Source organism: Epargyreus clarus, unplaced genomic scaffold (genome assembly GCF_041222505.1).
Source record: "Epargyreus clarus isolate Ecla_fem2 unplaced genomic scaffold, WU_Ecla_fem_2.2 ptg000003l, whole genome shotgun sequence".
Taxonomy (NCBI): domain Eukaryota; kingdom Metazoa; phylum Arthropoda; class Insecta; order Lepidoptera; family Hesperiidae; genus Epargyreus; species Epargyreus clarus.
The window spans coordinates 15,328,704-15,348,803 of NW_027332211.1; the positions used below are offsets into that span (position 1 = coordinate 15,328,704).

Genomic DNA, 20,100 nt, shown 5'->3' on the forward strand with positions numbered 1-20,100 from the left:
AATGCTATATTCTTTTTATTTTATTCTACTTTTGTGAAGAAAAATATATACTTTAAAGCCATTTCATGTTATTCGTTTTATTATTGTTGAAATTTTATTACTATAAATTTTAAACAATAACTTTATGCCTTTGTAGAAGTAAATAACTAAAATATTAAATGCCAGAAATATTATTAGAAGCTTTTTTAAATAAGCCAACTTTTTTATTTAAGAGATTTTATGTACTGTAGCATTCTTATACTGACATCTACCGACCATAGACCACAACTATTCAAATGTAGGTCTACGATATCTATAGTCTACTGCAAATTGTCAACCATAATGCATTGCGCATAAATGGCCGCCATGTTGCTGCCGTCTGAAAGATGTTCACATCTGTGTGTGTTTACTAATGAATTTTAAGAACTTTAATACTTAAATTATCGTATTTGTGAAATTGTGAGTGTACAATGGTTTTATATTACGTATGTTTTTGTGATTGAAAAGTCTGTCAAATGTCTCAGAGCCCAATAAACAGTGAAATTTTCTTTAGGTAGTCATTCGAGTCGGACGGCATAATGGCTGACAATCTCATTCAAAAGTCACATAAAACTAGTGAAAAAAACAAGTATAACAACGTTGTTCATCGTACGACGAGTGAATCTCTTCGGCTGAACGAGTCAGAGAAGGGAGTGACTCACCCGACGAGTCTTCAATCCGCCCATAACCCAAGGAAAATATCTTCCTTTCAGATCACCAGTGTGACGGTTGGCTCTAGGGTGAGCACAGATGCAGGCGAGGACTCCGCTGACGATCTAGACGAATCTCACACCGACGACATCTCTAGGGTGACTGATATAGAGAATGAAACGCCGAGTTACTCAGAAGATACCTTCTCGAAAGACGATGTGTTTTACAACGCGTCGAGCGCCTCGCTAGGCTGCGCGCCCGTCATCCCGACCAGTTCGCAGTACGGCCTCGCCATCGTCGGCCAGGACAACAATACCAATCAGATAGGGGGAGCAGTGCCAAATAGTAATAATACAGAAGTGAATGACATGCATGTCAGTGTCACGAACGCCGGAACGGGCAGCATTATCAACCTGATTGGTAATGCTAAGCCCCAAGAAGGTATGAAAGAGATACAAGAACAAGTTAGAAATGAACGATTTAAGGTTGTTAAGATAGAGAGCACTGAACCATTCCGTCGGGGCCGATGGATGTGTATGGACTACTTGGATCACACTACAACTCAACAAAATGCACCAATCACCCTCAACAACAACTTGGATGTGACAGAGAGCAATGCGCTGCAGGCTCCGGACAGTGGTGTTGTGATTAATGATAGTCAACACGATGACATGTGCAATGATCTGACTAGCAAAGGGCCTAAAGAAATACAAGTGAATGCTCCGGCCGTACAACAAATAGATCAAAGTGTTAAACAATTCCCTATGGCTTCCCCTGGTCAGTCGCTGACCCAACCTATTAATGTAGTACAACAACAAATGCCGGTTAATCAATCCGTGTCTGTGCAGTCACCACCTTTAGAGATGCCGCAGCAGATGCAGAATCAAAACATGCAAAGCAACCAGCAGGTGGGTCAACAGCACCCACAGAGTATGACACACATCACTATGCAGAACACTGCCCAGAGCCACCCACAGTCCACCCAACAACAACAGGTTCAGCAGATACCGCAAAGTTTTCCTCAACACCAATTGCAACAAGTGATAGCGCAGTCGCAGGGAATAGCTATGCAGCAAATACCAATGCACCAGCAGATGCCGCAACAAATGCAGCAAATCCCTAATCAACAAATGCAGCAAATAAGCCAGCATATTCCACAGGCCCAAATCACTAATATGCAGCAACTCCAGCAACAGATGCCTCAGATGCAAGGTATACCAAATCAGGGCCAATTACCGCAAGTGGGAAGTCAACAGCCGCAAATGCAACAAATGCAAATGCAGCCAATGCAGGGTCAGCCTAACCCTCAACAGATTCATCAGATGCCGAACATTGGACAAAGTCATCACTTGCAAGGACAGCAAACTATGCCGCAGCAGGCTCAACTCCAACACCTGCCCAGCCAGGCTCAAATACAAGCATTACAGAATCAACAAATCCCAAATCACATACAACAGATGCAAATACCGGCTCAGTTGACTGCTGCTAATCAACAGATACCACAAATGCAGCCCCAAATGCATCAGCTCCCATCCCAGCCACAACAGTCTGTAGTGCCAGGGATGCATCCTCAGATGCAACAACAGGGAATGACGGCGGTCCAGCCACAATATAGCCAAGCTGTTAATCAGCAACCTAATCCGCAATCAATGATTAGCGCTACTATTCCATCGTCCCAGCAAGCAATGGTTCCTACTCAACACAGTGTACCTCAGTATCACACTCAGCAGTCACAGATGTCCCAACAAGGTCAGACTATGCCTCAAGAAGTCCTAACTAGTATTGTTACATCACAGCAAGGAGCGACTTTGCCTTCTAATCTTCAGCCAATGGTATCTCAACCCCAAGGATCAACTTTGCCGGCCAATCTTCAAAGCTTAGCCGGGCAGCAACAGCCTCCACCCGTTCACGCTATGGCAGCGCAACAGGGAAATGTAGGTCAGGGGAACATACAGATGATGACCGCTGCTCCCCAGAATATGCAAATGACTCTAGACGGGAATCAGCCAAGCATGCAGATACCCGCCTCAGATCCCATATTCATGCAGCAGAATGTCGGCCAGCAAATACCGTCACACATGACGCAGACACAGAACATAATGCCACAACAGGTGAGCGGCCAAGGGCAGATGGGCGGCGTGCAGTACGTGCCCAACCAGTCTGTGCCTCAGGTGTCGATGGCGCACCAGAACATTCAGATGTCGATGCAGCAGAGCATGCCGGTCGGAATGGGCGGCGGGGTCCACGCGAACGTGGTACAGTCGCAGACGAGCATGGGTCTGGGGTACGGCGGGGTGGTGCCAGTGATGTCTCAGAGCAGCGTGGCGCCGGTGGAGGCTACAGTGTCGGGGACTAACTCTCCGGTGGTATCGTTGCCGGTCAGTTCTACCGCGTATGTGGCCAACGCCGCGCAGGCGGGCCACGACAGTCAGGGCTTCGGGAGCCCGGTCAGTGCGGTGGTGTCTCACGCAATCAGTGGCGCAGTGATGAGCAGTGTGAATGTGAATGCGTGTGATAGTGGTGCTCCGGACGTGACGTCGGACGGCCTGCAAGCCGGTGACACTGGAGATGGCAAGGAGGAGCCGCAGCCGCAGCCGCAACCCGAGGATGAAAGGTAAGTCCAAACAATTATACACGTAAACAATGTTTTCAAAATCCACAATTTTCTGCCTTACCATATCAGCGATGATGATGATGTTCTGGTTTAAAATTTGTTGCAAGGTACCACAGGAGATTTTTTGACTTTATCTCAATGTTTAAAATTTGCTACTGCAATTATGCAAAAATTATTATTTTATAAAACATTAATTTGAGTATGTAATTGATTTTTTTATAAAATCTAAGTAGCAATTAAGCATGAAGTTCATCTGATGGTATGGACTTCTGTAGTCAATTCTATATTGATTAGGGGATTCTAACCAAAGATAGTCACAGATGCATTGCCATTCCTGACGACTAAGTTACTCGTCTCATATGTATGGCAGCTGGCACTCTTTCGGAATGAAAACCTGTTCCACACTAGAAACAGTTGTTTCTTTCTTACAGTTTAATTTTAAAGGGTAAACTGTAATTGATACTAAGAAATTATGCATTGTGAAAATAATTAACTTACATGGCCACATTCTCATTATATAAGTTTAGGTCAATTGCAGATATAAAATGATGTGACCATCTGATAAGCAAAAGATACAGTAAAGCTATAATTATTATTTTTGAATAAAAAAGGCATTTATTTTGTAATTACATTCCAGAGGAGATTTTCATTACTTTTAGTTGAATTAAAAAAAATGCTCTATGTAACTAATACTCGTAATTGGTCATAATAATCTTATTTAGTTAAGTCAGTGTACAATAATTATAATCCCATATAATTTAAAATTATAAATGGACATGTATAAGTGGGTACTTGACAGTTATAACAATAAAATATGAAATATGTTGGATATGATAGCTTATAAGTAAACATAAATTATGCAGTATTTCGTTTATTTTTTAATATGTTCTAAGTATTTTAATTTTTAAAAAGAAATTTTCGATTTTTTATCTGTGGATTTTAAATCCCAAAACGGCGACAGTGCTGCCTCAAATGTCATGTGACGTCACTACATCGAAACCTGTCGATCACATCGAAACCTGAAGTATGTGTAACGTCGAAGTTTATTTCTATATTTTCAATGTGTTGACGTCACGCTACGAAATGACACTTGACCGCCTGTTTTGGCGTAACGTTCCGTTTACCGTAATAAAAATATGTTTTTTATTAATAAATAGCCCTTTTTCGAAAAAATGATCAATGAAAGGCATATATAATACGTATATGAATTCATTAAAACAGTTTCCCAAAAAGTGTCAAGTAGCCAAGTGTCTATATTGAAATGATAGATAGAAAGCAGATTTCAGAATAAACTGCAGTAAATTAAGAATAGATACACAGAAATTTATGGAATATGCATCTAACTATAAATGTGTATATTTGGACACCATTCTAATTCCATATTTTTTTATATAAATTATTTTGTAAGTGCCTTTTGTATTTTCTCTATTCCAAGTAAGTGCACTATTCGTAATGTAACATATTGAATATAAATTTGCGGCTGTTTAAATAGCTGTCTGACATGATAAACATGAATAAGGAGGAGATGGAAGTGGCATACGCAAACACTTAATGTAAGGGCCGTCGAGCTTGAGAAATTGAATTTATTAGAACCGTTAGTCATTGGAATTCAACCTAAAACAGGGTCTATTATACATTAAATGGGAAAGCGATTCAGTTACATTTATTTTGTGTTTGCAGAACTTGGTTTTGTAACTAGTTTTGCGCATTGCGTGCAATAACTTATGGTCGCTCGTAGCGTTGGTTAGCAACAGAACAAGAATATCTGTGCAGCTGCAAGTAACGAATCCCGCATCTATTTGCGAAAATAACTCATCCGTAGACAATGGCGGTTGTTTTCGTTGCGTTCGGCCGCGGCTCGTACCGCCGAGCGGAATCCGACGTCCCTTTGATGCTGTTTATTTGCTCTTCGTCCTGCGACATAAATAGGTGGTTGACACGTACGGTGCATGGTGCCCGCCGGTATGTCGGTGAGTCACCGGCGCACGCGCAACGCACCCGATCTACAGGCCGGCTAAAAAAGAGACGGGCGTTCTTTTTCGTCTGGCTGCTTCGGCGATTCGTGCACCTTTTTTTTCGAACTTGACATCGATGACTAGATTTCTCTCGGCATCTTTGTTACGAACGCTCATTATTCGTAAAGTAGTGTGATGGGACACGGGAATGCCTCGGTGCCAAAACTCGCCACGAATTCCGATGTCGACTGACCATGAATGTATGTAACTCGCTTAACATTTTAAAGAGTTACCTCAGTATGCACGACACGAAGCCGCAGTGCGAAGTCGATGCCGGCGCCAGCGCAACGTCACTGGCGTCGTTGGTAATCGAGTCGAGAGAGGAAGGCCGCGAAACTTGAGCCCTCCACTCGCTCTGATCGACTCGCATGCACCACAGTTCTCAAGCAGTCATATAAGCAGACACTTAATGCGGTTAGGAGTGATTTGCGACGGACAGAGAGCGCAATGTTTCAAATCCTCATTACTTAAGTGGGCTTCGATTCTTATTCACGCTTTTATTTATGATTACAGTGACTCACATTTAGAACGTTGGCTATTAGCAAAGAATATGTCTTTATCTAAAAGATCTTCTTAACCGATGTGTGCGTGTTACAGCCCAGTTTACTACGCCCTAATTGGGATGTGTGTGCGAATTCAGAACCACCCGTAATACTAATCAGAGCTACACTTTACGCCCGTAGTATATTTGTCGCTTCCCTAGCCCGAATGTCAATTTGGACAAATTGTTTCTTTGATTTATGCAAATCATGTTCTTTTTCACATATCCGTGCTGTAGGAGAAGTCCTTTAAGATTCCTCGAGTTCTTTCAATAGCCTATTGTCTAAGCGTGTTTTTTAAACTTCTCTCCATTCATGGAATCGTTTGTCGTACCAAGTCGTGTGGCTCGCGTACGGTGCAATCAAATGACGATTTTATGTCTTTGGTGGAATTGTACTGCGGTATCACTGGTACAGTGAGCAACAAACGTTTCAATTTAATTTATTTTTACAAATAACATTTATTTTTTCTTTGAAATGTTCTGTATTAATAAAAGTTGCAAAACATACAACGCTACCTGTGTGAATAAAATATTTAAAAAAAGTAAAGAAATAACAAGTATTTAAAGAACGAATTACTTCATAAAATAAGTAAATGTGTTGGAAACGACGATTGACGGCCAATAAATTATGTTATTATATGCGGGGCCTTTGTGATATGAAATTACCTTTCTCATACTGTAAGACCTTTGCTCAGTTCAATGGGACAGTAATTAACTAATGATGAAATACGTGCTTAAAATGACACTTATTAGTTATAATAATCGATCTGAATAAGTTATTCAAAACAACTGAAGGGGCGTGGCATGAGTGAGGTTGAAAAACCTGCTTTAAACATTACCTGATTTTATTATTATTAAACCTGTTTCAGTGCGTTTATTTTTTTAATCAGATTATTATTCTGTTTATTAAGGAACTATATAGTTATGTGTTACAGTCAATTCTCCTAACAATTTCGCGACGTAAGTATAACAAGAGAATCAGTACAATTAACAGATCGTTTATATTGGTATAACCAATTGAAATGAAATTATTGTTTTTGTCATTAAAACGGCGTTTAATATAATATCAAAGTAATAATATTAATATGTAATATGATATTATACTTACACAACCAACTAAATTTCAATCTGAGGCAAATTTTACTGTACATTATAATTAAGGAAATATTTTATGTTAGGAAAATATTTCAATTCTATGAAATGGCTTACCACTATATTAACCTATAAAATTTAACCATTATAATTATATCCTTATATGAATAAACAAATTAATTTCTAATACTAATTTTTCTTACCAACATGAAATGTATTAACGAAACATTTACGGTCTTATTCATAAAAAGTTATAGCACACTTATAACGTTGCTATAGTACGATTGTCAAAAAGTGTTATTCATAAACGCATTTTAGGCACTAAACCGTTCTATAAACCTTCTATAACTTATAGAGGCCAGAACCCTACTATAACAGTGCTATAAGGCAAAGATGGCCGACTCTCAACAGCTGATTCGTGATTACTAACCTAATTTGACAATACGTTTTTAATAAATTATGTCAATGTCCATTTTGTATACAAACTTGAAATAATTTATTTTAATATCCGATAAATAACATTATTATATCACTATTTTAAATTACAATGCAAATTTTACAAAGCTTAGATTATTAAAAATCTAGAAAACCGTCCACTTCGAAGAACATTGCACCAAAGAGTGATCTGTTTTCATTAGACTATAGGTAGCGTTATCGCTTTAATAAATCGACAGTAAATTTTATAATTGATCTCGTACGTAATGATCGTAAATTAGATCGCAACGGTCCTGGTACACCTTCTGAAATACAGGGTTTACTGCCATAATACAATGCCATGCTGCCATGCGAATTTTTACAAAACGAAACTTAATTGAATTTAACTTTATATAATTATATCAATATTACATAAAACATTAATATCCAACCAATTTTCAGTCCTTTATCTTTTAACAACTTTTGCTTCACATCCCATTTTAACAAATAAAATATTTTTAAATTCGCGGTATTTACAAATACAATGACACTGACATGTGATTTGGTTTTATCGACAACCCATTGACAAGAATGTCAAGACAGAATATTTTTTAGTACGAAATAATGTCATTTAATGATGTTTATCTATGGATATTCGTCAATTTGTTCGCCGAACTTCACTATAATGGCAACATTTTCATTTATAGTTGACTTTAGCGACACATTGTTATAGAAGGTTTATGGAACGTTTATGAATAAGCAATTTTATAGAACGTTTTATAAGCTTATTGAACACTTTAACTAATGAGTGCTTAAAACCTTCTATAAGCATTTTTTATGAATAAGACCGTTATTATATTTATTATGCGACTAATTTTGCAGTTTAGTGTCTCTAAGTGTCATAAATCTAAGTAATTAATGTGTGCATAAAGGAGTGATTTTTGATTATATAAAAAAGGAATGAATTTTGTCTTGGGATGACGTGTAGACTTGCGGGCAATAACTAGCCGATTAAATATCTGTCGAAGAGCGGGGAACAATTTGAAAGATTCATTCGCTTGTATAGTTTCTACTGGCCGGCGGTCGGCGCGATCTATTGGCGTGCTTGTATCGGTGAAAGTGGATTCTCAAACTCCCGTCTCAACTACACTGTAAAGGTGGGCACTGACCAAGAGCGTTCGCGTGTAATATAACTGCTCTGAACACAACATTCAACATGTATGCGGAGCATTACAGTGCAGACACTTGTATGTTACAGCTTGAAACGTTGCAAATGTTTGTTAAACCGAGAATTGTGGTATGAGCTCTACCCTGCACGATACAGTCACTTTCAAACCCGCGTTAATACTTAAATATTCTTTACAACATTTTTTAATTGCTCATTATGTTAATATAATAGGCCAAATTCTATTTCTATTGTTTATATGTCCTGGGTCAGTACCTGACATAAGAGAGCATTGTCAAAAAAGCGTTCGTGTCAGCTCTAATTTTGCACACGTTCATATTATTAACACGTCACGCGCCGCTGTAAATTACTTCCAATTTTTATCAAAACCGGTTTCACATTTCCTATCAGTGCGGTTTCGTATCGCAAAACCTTTGGTACTTAGAACTAATTCTATTTTCGTTTTGTCTCAACCGTTATTTAATTTGGCTAAACGACCTTCGATTTGTAGGAATGAAATTCAGATTTTTGGGAGTTCGTTTTTAGTAGTATTTAAATTAATTATAAATATGCTTTAACGGCGAGGAAAACTGCCTGAAAATCTATATACATAAGGGGTCTCAAGATTGTTGATTGTCCGAGAGGAGAAATATGTCTAGTAATAGGACATTAATAAAATAACAAAATGGGCGTGGTCTCTACGTTTCAAATTAGTAATTAACTATATAAATTCGTCAATATAAAAAGAGTCAATTGTGATCACATCACACCTAATTATTTTTGTAAAGCCTTTAAGAAAGCGGGGCCTTAGATTCTATTAGAAAAGTCGTAGAAAAAAATGCTGTGACGCGTAAACAGATGCGGCTAATATTTTTATCATATTATAGAAGATAAATATATTATGAATTACTAAATTTAAAGGGCGTCCCGCCAGTTGATTATTTTTCGCCTTTTTCATTCCACTATACATATAAAAATGTTTTAAAGGAAGCTAATTTCGAATAATTTGCGTACACGATAAAAATATCTCTTGATAATCTTGCGTTTAAAATAGATTGAATTCCGACAAGATTAAAATAAAGCTTTGTCTTGTCGTCTTTAGTCGGTGCGTATCGAAACGCTATACATTCAGAAATATTTAGCATGGTTTAAATACCTAACACTTTGTCGTGCGTATAACCTGACGTCACCACACTACATCGGTGTGGCCGATAAAACAATTTTATGAATTGATACGCGAATGCCAATGTACTGGTACTTCACACGAGTAAATCATAACGCGATAACTCGTGAAGTCATAGAAATAAGCAATTTTTCCACTGCTCACGCTGAACCGTAAATAAAATGTAATAATTTTATTACATGTTCCGGTTTAGTGTTTGGTGCTTCCTTCTTTCATAACAGTGTGATAACAAAGAAAAAGTATTTCCCCGTTCCTCACAGTTAAGGGCGGGACGGAGTATCTGATAATCGCTCTTTCTGATTCACCCGCGCAATATTTTACCTCATATTATTATAATTTATAATATGCTAATTTATTTAATGCTAGTAGTAATGAAAAAATTTCAGTTTCGATTTATGAGGCCACATAAAGCCAAAAAATATTGATAACCCTTAATAAAATAAGATGAGAGTGCAACCTAAAATCGACTACAGAAGTAGTTTATACTCCTGAGTGCCTTTGATTTAAAACTTGAAATAGCTGTTGTATATTTTGCACACCTAAGAAATTTGGATTGTATGATATGAGAGGTGAGTAATATCCGTACCGTACGGTTTAGGGAACGCGATCAGGAAAAAAAATACAGTGATGTTAAAAATATAGAACAACCCGTAACTGCAACAATAGTCCGAAGTGCTATTGATTCCTTGTCGACGTTTCTCCGCAATGTGCTAAAGTTTAAACTGCATGACTCCAATGATATTTTCACTAGTCGGAAAAGGCCGACTACTTACGGAGCTATTCCAGGCCTTCACGAACTCCCTTCGGTTACGTCGAAGCTGACGGAAACCTAATAACGCTCCAAAATTATAATTGACACCACTTTAGTGTTGCAACTTAGCAGTCGCGATGATAGCGCATGATAGTGCGGGCACCGGGCACCTCGCGGTGGTTTGTTGTTAAACAAACAGCTGTGCCGCCGCGCCGGTGCGTGACGCGGCCGCAAGGACGACGCCGCTCGAAAAAACGCACCGAACGTACCTGCCGCTTGCCGTCTCGCTCGTTTTAGCGTTCCGTGCCAAATTAAATAAGGACAATAAATTTTGTTGTATGTCTCGTAAATTATCTAGTTTTGGTTGTATCTTTCATATCTTCTGTTTTAATTTTCAATTAAACGTCTGAGGAAATGATATCGCGTATTTTCTTAAGACAACGTAGTTTTCGGAAATTATATAATCTGCGGCTAGATAGATGTCTGCAGAGAAACCTTTATATAAAGCTTGGACAGTAGCTATATATCACGAAACATTTCATGAAATAAAAATAACTCCTTAATAAATGTACCTATGCTACTATGATCTTATTAAAAAGACATTTAGTACTATTCTACGCCCAATTAATTCTTCAAATATTTTGATTCACATTCGTTTCAAAGGTTTTTTCCTGTGAACTTGAAACGTCCATCATTTGTTTAATTTTGTTTCGACCTAATACGCACTAGCTACGACGCAATAACAAGCCTCTGATTTTCCATTGAAGGTGTGATCAGCCGTTACATACCTGTTTGCTTAATAGGACTTGAGACAAGCAAGAATCTAATTAACAAAGACCTAGAAAATTCCATGTGACAATTTCTCATCGATAACGTATGCGTATAATTAAAAAAAATGCTAGAAATACACGTCAAATCTCTTAAATCATATCTAATCACAAGATCATGACTAATACCGCTTATTGAGTCACAGTGGTGAAATACAATTGACAACAAAAAATGACTTCTAATTAAGATTAGCCAAACATTTTACGTAATACATACGTTTCTTTGTACTTTACTAATCTAAAGTGGGCCAGTAATACATACTAACATTACGCGTGTACAAAACAAACAGACAAGTGATAAACGGAGAAAAACGTAAAAATCACTTATTCTGTCACATATTGTTATGAAGAATAAATATTTGCAACGTAGTCACGCAAAGTAGATAGTAATCAGCGTTAATTACGAATTTATTTGCTCGACCATACCAAATTAAATTTTTAGTGGCACAATTTACCAATTAATGTGTGTTCGAACATTTTCGTGTGCATAATTATCTTGTTAAGAAGCCGATGAGCTGTAGGATCTCGCGTACATTCCACAAATATTTCCACGCCACTAATTATCTCCGACCTTCACTTCACTCGGCCAAGTATGCTGTATTCTTTAAATGCACCGAAACTGAGACTGACTGCATATTATATCTCAAGGAAGTGTTATTAGATATTTTTATTTCGTTTATATTGAAATGTCCAGTTTGCGGATTGGTACAACCTTTTATGATTCGATTCCCGGGGCACCACCGGCATACCTGCTGTGTTCTGATTTGAAGAGTGTGGCGAAGGAGATATTTATCTGGGGCGTTTGAACTTAGGCCTAAGGGGTAGCAACGCGTCTTCTCTTGTGTGGGGTTCATTACCGATGTTCATAGGCGGCAGTAGCCACTTACCACCAGGTGGACTGCATGCTATGCTCCTTGAATATTATAAAATAAAATTTCTTTCCGCTCGCGCATTTCACATTCAAATTAAGCTGTCAATATTTTTATTATATTTTCTACCTTTGTATTAAAATTAATTTAATTACCACTACTGAAAGTAGTTTTTTCACGGATTAAGGTTAAATGGCCCATAGTATAAAATTAAAGCAAAACTCCAGACCACCTTCGGATCGCAACAAAGTTGTTTGGAATGCCCAGTGCGCTAGTTGCATTCCGGCTTTCACCGCTTACGATACGATAACATTAAAGAAGAGATAAAGAGAAATACTCGTAGATACTATCTAAGAAGAATTCCAATGTCGTTATTCTAATTGGTCTTTATTGTGCTCATATGAATCATCGTCGCCTCATTACTGGTGCCACGCGTTTGGGAATGGAGATTGACTTATTGCTAAATATTAGTCTTTTTGTAGTAGTAATAGTCATTGAATTACAAATATTCCAACACGTATAATCATAAATATCAGTTTATTATAGTAAGTAATATTAAGTAATATTTTTATTATATACTGCATTTTTAAATTTTCTTAACAGTATTTAATTTCTTCGACAAGATTGCTTTTTGTACATTTTTGCGTCTCTTTAACCTATATTCCCGCGCAGTCTTTAATACTGATTTAAACAGACACTTTGACATGCAAAATGTTGTGTGAAATACCATGACATAATGTTGTCTACACCATAACGTCCTATTTGATCGAGTATACATAGAGATGACGTTAATCTTTACTGGAGATTGCTTACACTACACATACAAGTGTGAAAAGTAGCAATCAAAGATATCGGGATTGTGTTGATTTCCAATAAATCGATATCTCGGTTCGTTAACTGATAATGTAAACCAATTATCAGCCATTATACTCGTCGGGTTGCGTATATCTCTATTTTTGTGCGTAGCGTAATCGTCTGCCATGATGAGAGGTACGTTTTAGGCCCCGTTTATATATGACATTGAACGTGTCAGACACGAGCCGTGGCAGACAAAATATCATTTTTTCTATACAGGCACAGCTCGTGTCATTGTGGTCGTGTTACGGTAGGTATAAATTCAATACTTATTATTGAACATTTTTTGTCTGCCATAGCACGCATCGGTCTGAAGATATAAGTGAACCATTAGTATATACCGATATTTTAGTAAAATGATTTTTTATAATGTTTTTATTGTAAATTAAGAGATAACTTAATTTATATAGGCATATTTTAATGGAGTAAATTAAGGTATTTGTTAATAAAATAAAAAATAAATATATTTGTAATATGACAAAATTTTTGAAAATATCTCTGCTACCGCTGGACATGACTTCCCCTGAACAGGAGTATATACTTTAGTATCTTGTGCAATAGATGTACCGAATGGAAACTCACTGCTGCCTTTTGTCGCCTCCAACATTTACGAGAAGAGGCTACTTGGGACCACCCCACGGCTGGTATAGATAATGTGGACAGTAATACGTAATAAGAAAAGCCTTCATGATGGATTGACTAGAGAATCACATATTATGCATATTTAAGATAACTTGGATTTGGCATCAACTTTTATTGTCGAATTAAATGATACCTTATCATTATAGTGTTTATTCACGAAGAGATAATAAATTTCAAAGAGAGATAAGAGATTTCAAATTGGAAAGTTACAAAAAATTCAGTCGCGAAAGCTGTCGACTTGGATATATTTAGAGATGTTATTTCGTGTGTGCTAACAGGGCTATAATTGTAACAGAGTGCATTATGTACGTTATCACATGGGAATGCAATAAAGGGTCATTATTCCAATAATAGTGTGGCCACAACATAACAGAAGCATTGGGAACTCGCTCGGCGTATTGACCTCAACGCGCACGATATTTCTAATTATATCCTTTATCGTTCTTTGTTTTCAACGCATCGTACGCACTCGGGGCTGTGACAGTGATCGCTCTTCGGTACGTTCCAAGATTTGATATTAGACATTCATCCTAAATATTAGTAAGTCGTTAAAATTCTTATTATTTTCATGTCTGGTCTGGTATCATGACTTTGTTCTTTTTGAGATTTTTTTAGAAAATGAAACTAAACTATTTGCAACCCGAATGGAAACATTAAATATTTATGGAAATTAAATGACTTATTTTATATCCATGGGTTTATAATTTAATTTATAATCTAAGAAGTACTATAATATCATAAACATTTAAAATAATGTATATTTTAAATTAAAATCTAAAATGTGTTATGTTTATATGCAGCAACAGATGTTGTAATGTTATCCCAAAAAAGGATTTCTTACTTACATTTTAATCTTATATTTTTTACTTTATTTTCTGCTGCAAAAATAACGGAAATCTAACATTGGTTTTAATTGAGAAGAATCGTACAAATGTACTTAGTCTGGTGTATTTCATAGCGAAGTGGAAAGCGTAGGAGGTTGATAAGGTACGGACGCAGTGCAGCTCTAGTTTACTATCGATACAATAACTTATATGCCCTGTTTGATAAAAGCCAAGTTTGTTGACCCATAACACAGAGAAACTGCTTAACTCAGGTCTTACAACTGGATGTATTAAACAGCTTTTGGCTGTAAAACGACTTCTTAATCTTGGATAATGACTTTTAAAAGATACTTATCACACTCCAACGTGATGTTGAAGTTACATACAATGTAAAGGAACTAATATGAAAATTTTAGTACACTCTATTTTGATGTTGTTTAAAACGTATTTAAATAACTTTTGACTCTAAAGCATTCAGGCAAGTCGTTATTGAAGATTAGTAATTAGCAGTAACAATCCTCCTCTGTCTTGACGACATGTGCGTATTAGAAATTAACGCTTCAGTTCTCTATATAATTTTCAAATGTTTGTACTCGACTAGTTGGTAATTCTTATATGTTACAAACATTGGCTCGTTTGTACTGATAGTCGAAATAAACCCTCTTATGTGGACAGTTTCCAGAAGAGAAACTGTAATGGGTTAATGATGATAAATTCGTGTTACAAATGAGTGAAATGAAGCGGGCGGTGTGATATGACGTTGATGCCATAGATAATGCGTTCTTGCGTATTAGATGACGCATGGTGCAGTTGCGTCCGCTACGCCACCCAATTGCAATTGTAATTCAGGCATCGCCAGAACGAATCGACGGGTGCTGGCGCTTGCCGGAAACGTCCTCGGAATGGCAACGTGCCAGCCCTAATGAACGTATCAACTTTTCAGCGTTTATTACGACACAATAGAAAAAAATCCTGCTTGCCAATATGCTTTGGGACCGTCTGCAATATATTTTTGTCTTTACTGTAAAACATCGCTCAGAGGCGCCTAGCGTCTATGTTACCTGTTCCGATATTATTTATTTGTGACGGAACATTCATTTCATTTTGGTTATTATAAATCCTTTTATAAAACTACCGGAGAGGCACTAGTCTCTTCGTGAATTGTGGAGATTGCGATTGTACTACGTTTTCTCGAGACGGATCAGTTATGAGATGCTTTAACGAGATAAACGGTACCAAGAACTTATTCAAATGACTATGATATGAACTGTGTATAATTAACTGAATATGGCAATCGAAGCATATTTAATAATTTATACGTGCGATCGGTACAAGCAACACTTGACATTAGGCTTTCGACAGGCCAGTGATTTTGAGTTATGAGCCCCTAGCGCGATACGGGTTCTTCTAATTCGCTTAAATTGTCGCCGAATCCATATCAAGCTAATTGCGATAGTCTAACATGTACGACAACTAATGGACGTGGGAATGTGTTGCTTGTAATGGTCCAGCGTTTTGCAAGCGAATTTGCAATGCAAAAGCGTCGCTCCATTGGTTGTTTGCACGATGATTCAATGAAAATTCAAGCAATAAATTCATCGATAAGGCGGCTAAATTACGTGGCGCGAGTTTCATACGGGGCTGGTATGGATTTATGGTGTCTGCGGAGGTGTTCAGTTGGTGGTAGCGTTCGTTCCGCGACAGTACCTGTTTGACCCAGTCGCGAGGCTGCTTGCTTTCCCAACGATGAGCCAAGTTCATTGGCACCAGCATCCCGCTCTCCCCGCGCCGGTCAAGCCTAAAAACTGACACGATATTATCCGTAAATAGAAAGTACTTAGTTTCGCCATTGATGTCTATTTTTAGCAGTGAATTCGTTACTCAACTTATCGGTTAAGAATGACCAGCTGTCATAAATGAAATCAGCAGACAGTGAACGTACCGAATTCGGTATCGAGTAGGTATCAAATGAAACATCGAACACTAGTTCATTCTAGGGTTGTTGCGAATATCAGCATCAGCATCAGCATCCGCTGATTATCAGCTTTTTTTTAAATATCTGCTATTTAATGCTGATTTGATATTTAATGCTGATATTGAAATTGTAACGTGTTCGTTGAAGCCGGGACCGAGCTTAAATCACGTGGAGTTTTAACCATTTGTCATCAAACGATCATGCGATTGTATTGACAACGTAATTTGGTCAACTTTCGATCATAGTTCAATCAATCAATAACAGAATTATGTATTCAATTCATAATGCCACATCCAGTGAAAAGTGCAATATGACCAAATATTTCGTTATTGAAGAAAGATACGACACAATGTAGTAATGTAATGTAGTTTATGTAAAAAAAATAACAAAAAATGCCGACTTGTGTGTCACTGCAGAGTGGAGGGTAGCTGAAGTGGATGTTGGTTTGGTACATGGTTCTGAAGTCGGTGCTAAATATATTTCGTTGGATAACGGCGTAAACAGCGTGTTCAATATGAGCGCCGGCTTCGGAGATATGTGCTGAGCCAAAATTTATTTCAGTTGATTTTTGCTTTGTAGTGACATGGAAGTCGATTGTATTTTTTAATTAATTTCTTTTTCACCTTTTTTAGTGATGACATACTAAAAATCTTACAAATGCACTAGTCGCCATTACGATTTTTGAAAGTTCCCCTCGATTTCTCTGGTCTGCCAACATCAGACCCTTATTTTCTTATAATGGAACTACTTTGGAAAATATCTTTTTTTCCAACAAAATAAAAATCATCCAGTTGTTCATAAACGACGAAGTTATCCGCAACCAAACATAAAAAGACATATATACGGTAGAATTGAGAAACCGCCTCATTTTGTGAAGTTGGTTAAAAAAGACTATTCTCGTAAGGGACGTACAAATACCTCAGTATAAAATATATTTATATATAGTATTTTTTAATATCAGCATCAGCATCAGCTGATATTAATCTGAAAAAATCAGCATCAGCATTAGCATCCGCTGATCTAGTAAAAACCTGCATCAGCAACAACCCTGGTTCATTCAAGAATCAACCGACTTTTTATGATATACTTTTGCATTTCTCTTTCAGTGCAATGAACGATCAATTTTATAACTTAGATTGAATTCGAAAGTGGTGTATAAAAAGTACTTAACTATATTATTTATTAATATTCTCAATACAAATTGCATATATTATTATTAGGGTAGTTATTAAATGTACAACTCATAAAATTGCCCGCGTTTTTAAGCAAAGCACCGTATATTTAGGACAACCGGTGGCTCCCAACCGGTATTCCGCGGATTAAGATATCAGCGAATAAAAAAGTGATTGAGATGGGTTTTACTAAGATTTATAAAAAAAATTGACCACAAAAGTGTTAATAGGTAATAATTTTGTATCATCTAACCTTGTGGTGCTCGCTAAAAATAAAATATTAGGTTCTAGAGTTCGTCATTTATTTCGTGTGTTTTATTATTTGAAAAGGTTGGGAGCCACTGTTTATATCTGCGAATCAAAATCTCCATTTTAAATAAGAATTTTTTAATTGTTATCAACTACTGAAATGTTATTCTTTAAGTGTAATACAATAACTTATACTTAACCTATTAGCTTCTGACTTGACGCAGGTATCTCGGTTGTGTGGTTGTGGTCGCAATGTTATATCTCTTGTTTCATTAAAGAGATATTTTTAGAGTTAGAGCTAGACAGTACCTATGCGTTGTGGTCCTTAGCTAATAGGGTTACGAAGGTCAGATCGTAATCATTTTGCAGCGAATTCCTCTTATAATTTAGATAGAACATGTTGTGGAACATTGTCTATATCCTTTTACAATGTAAAGTAACATGAGTTTATTACTCGTTTAAGAATAAGAGGTTAATATTTCGCTAAGACGTTTCATTAAATAAATATTCGTTACGAAACAATTGCTCAGAATTATAAAAATGAGTCCAATACGTACTTTTCATTTTCTTCACTTTTTGTTTAAGTAAAAATTAACAACGAATTAACAACAAAAAAATATTACTTGAAAACAGTTTATAAATACGTCTATTGCAACCGCTTTATTTGTATTTACCGTTAGAGTAACTTTAGTTTGTAATAACATTGCAATTATTTTATATAAAGCAGCTTAGAAATTAAATTTCAAACACGCCACGAGTCAATCGTGTCTCATTGTTTCGAAGGCATTTGACAGATGCTGAACATCTGTGCCAGCGGACCTATTGATCTATTGCACGGCGCACCTTATTATCTGGGTAGTTAGACATGATCCGATCCTATTTGCAATCAATGAAGATTAACATAAACTGCGGAGCCGTCGGATGCAGCCGCACTGTGCCGCTGCCGACGCGCCGGCCTCGCGCATGCAAAACCCTCATTACAGATTCACGTCTGACACGGTTCTATGCCCATTTTTGGCGTATTTATCCGACTGCTATTCGAAATATGGACATCGGATCTTTTGATTCATGCTCTTCTTGTTACCTGACCTATGTATGCGTGGGAGAATTTTCCGTCTTAACATTGAAAGGTGAGTAAAGTAATACTCTGCCAGTGAAAAGATGTAAGTTATCAACGTAAATTATGCTGACAGACTAAGTAGGTCCGGTATGTATTTCTGTAAAGCGATAAGCTTCAACTTTCCTGTTTCATACTCCTAACCGTTTTAGTTGTAATTAATTGCATAATTTCATATTATTATTTTAGTAGTTTGTACTACGTATAAATTAAAACAATTCGATAATTAAATCAAGTCTTGTTTGTGTATGTGGAAGTGAATGTTCATTTGGTGAAACAACGCTAACAATGTCGAGGTAACATTTTTTGTGCAAAGTTCATGAATTTGTACAATTATGTTGATTGGAATCTAAACATACAAGCAGTATTAAAAATAAGAAGATGTATGTGTTGTGTAAAAAGTATAACAAAAATATGTTTAAGCAGACTAAATAAATAAAGAAACGTATAACAATTCACGGCATATCAACACATTTGAATCTCTTATATTAAATGGAACAACAGTATAAACTCAGAACTACCTCCAGCCAAGACGTAGTACTATTCGATTTAACACTGTAATCTGCACGTTTTCGGCGTACATCCTTGTACCATATAAAATAGTCGTTTCAAATGCTCTTTCTTAAAATGTACGACAAATGTAACAAGTATAGTGCTCTACAGTGATAACGTATGATCGAACGTAAATTAATCGTGCTTTAGCTTTAAAAACTCGATTGATAGCCAATATTTACAACCTTCTAGTCAACCAATTACTATAACCCTTTTAACCCATTACAATACAAACACGTTCAAGAGACACTTTGACAAACATAAACGTTTACGATTGCAAGTATTTCCCATTGATATCTGAATACTTCGTGCCACACCATATAACGCTGGTAATTGTGAAAGTTTCGCCGGGCTGGGGGCCAATGTTTATAAATACGAACAATTTCCCCATCGATTAGTTAAGATTCCATGTCTACAAACGAGCAAGCCAAGGTCACGGTACCGCACCAGTTGGTGCCATGCTCTCTACGCTCTTTACGCTCGTGAACCTGTCTCTTGTCCCTTAAGAAATCGATGCGAGATTTTATTGCAAGGAACTTATTAAGCAAACAATGTCAAGAGTGATCGAAAAAGT

At 36.9% G+C, this 20,100-nt stretch overlaps 1 protein-coding gene across 2 annotated transcripts in view; it reads left to right on the forward strand.

Annotated features, from left to right (window-relative positions):
- Positions 1–312: 312 nt before the first annotated feature.
- LOC140755238 (uncharacterized) overlaps positions 313–20,100 on the forward strand; it is a 202,713-nt gene continuing 182,925 nt past the window's right edge. The window contains exons 1-2 of one of the 2 annotated variants that reach the window (XM_073090471.1): positions 313–438; positions 533–3,283. In XM_073090471.1, the coding sequence (XP_072946572.1) occupies positions 558–3,283 (2,726 nt within the window). In that variant the 5' untranslated portion in view covers positions 313–438; positions 533–557. Of the gene's footprint in view, positions 3,284–20,100 lie in introns of both variants that reach the window. The other variant, XM_073090482.1, reaches the window with a different exon arrangement.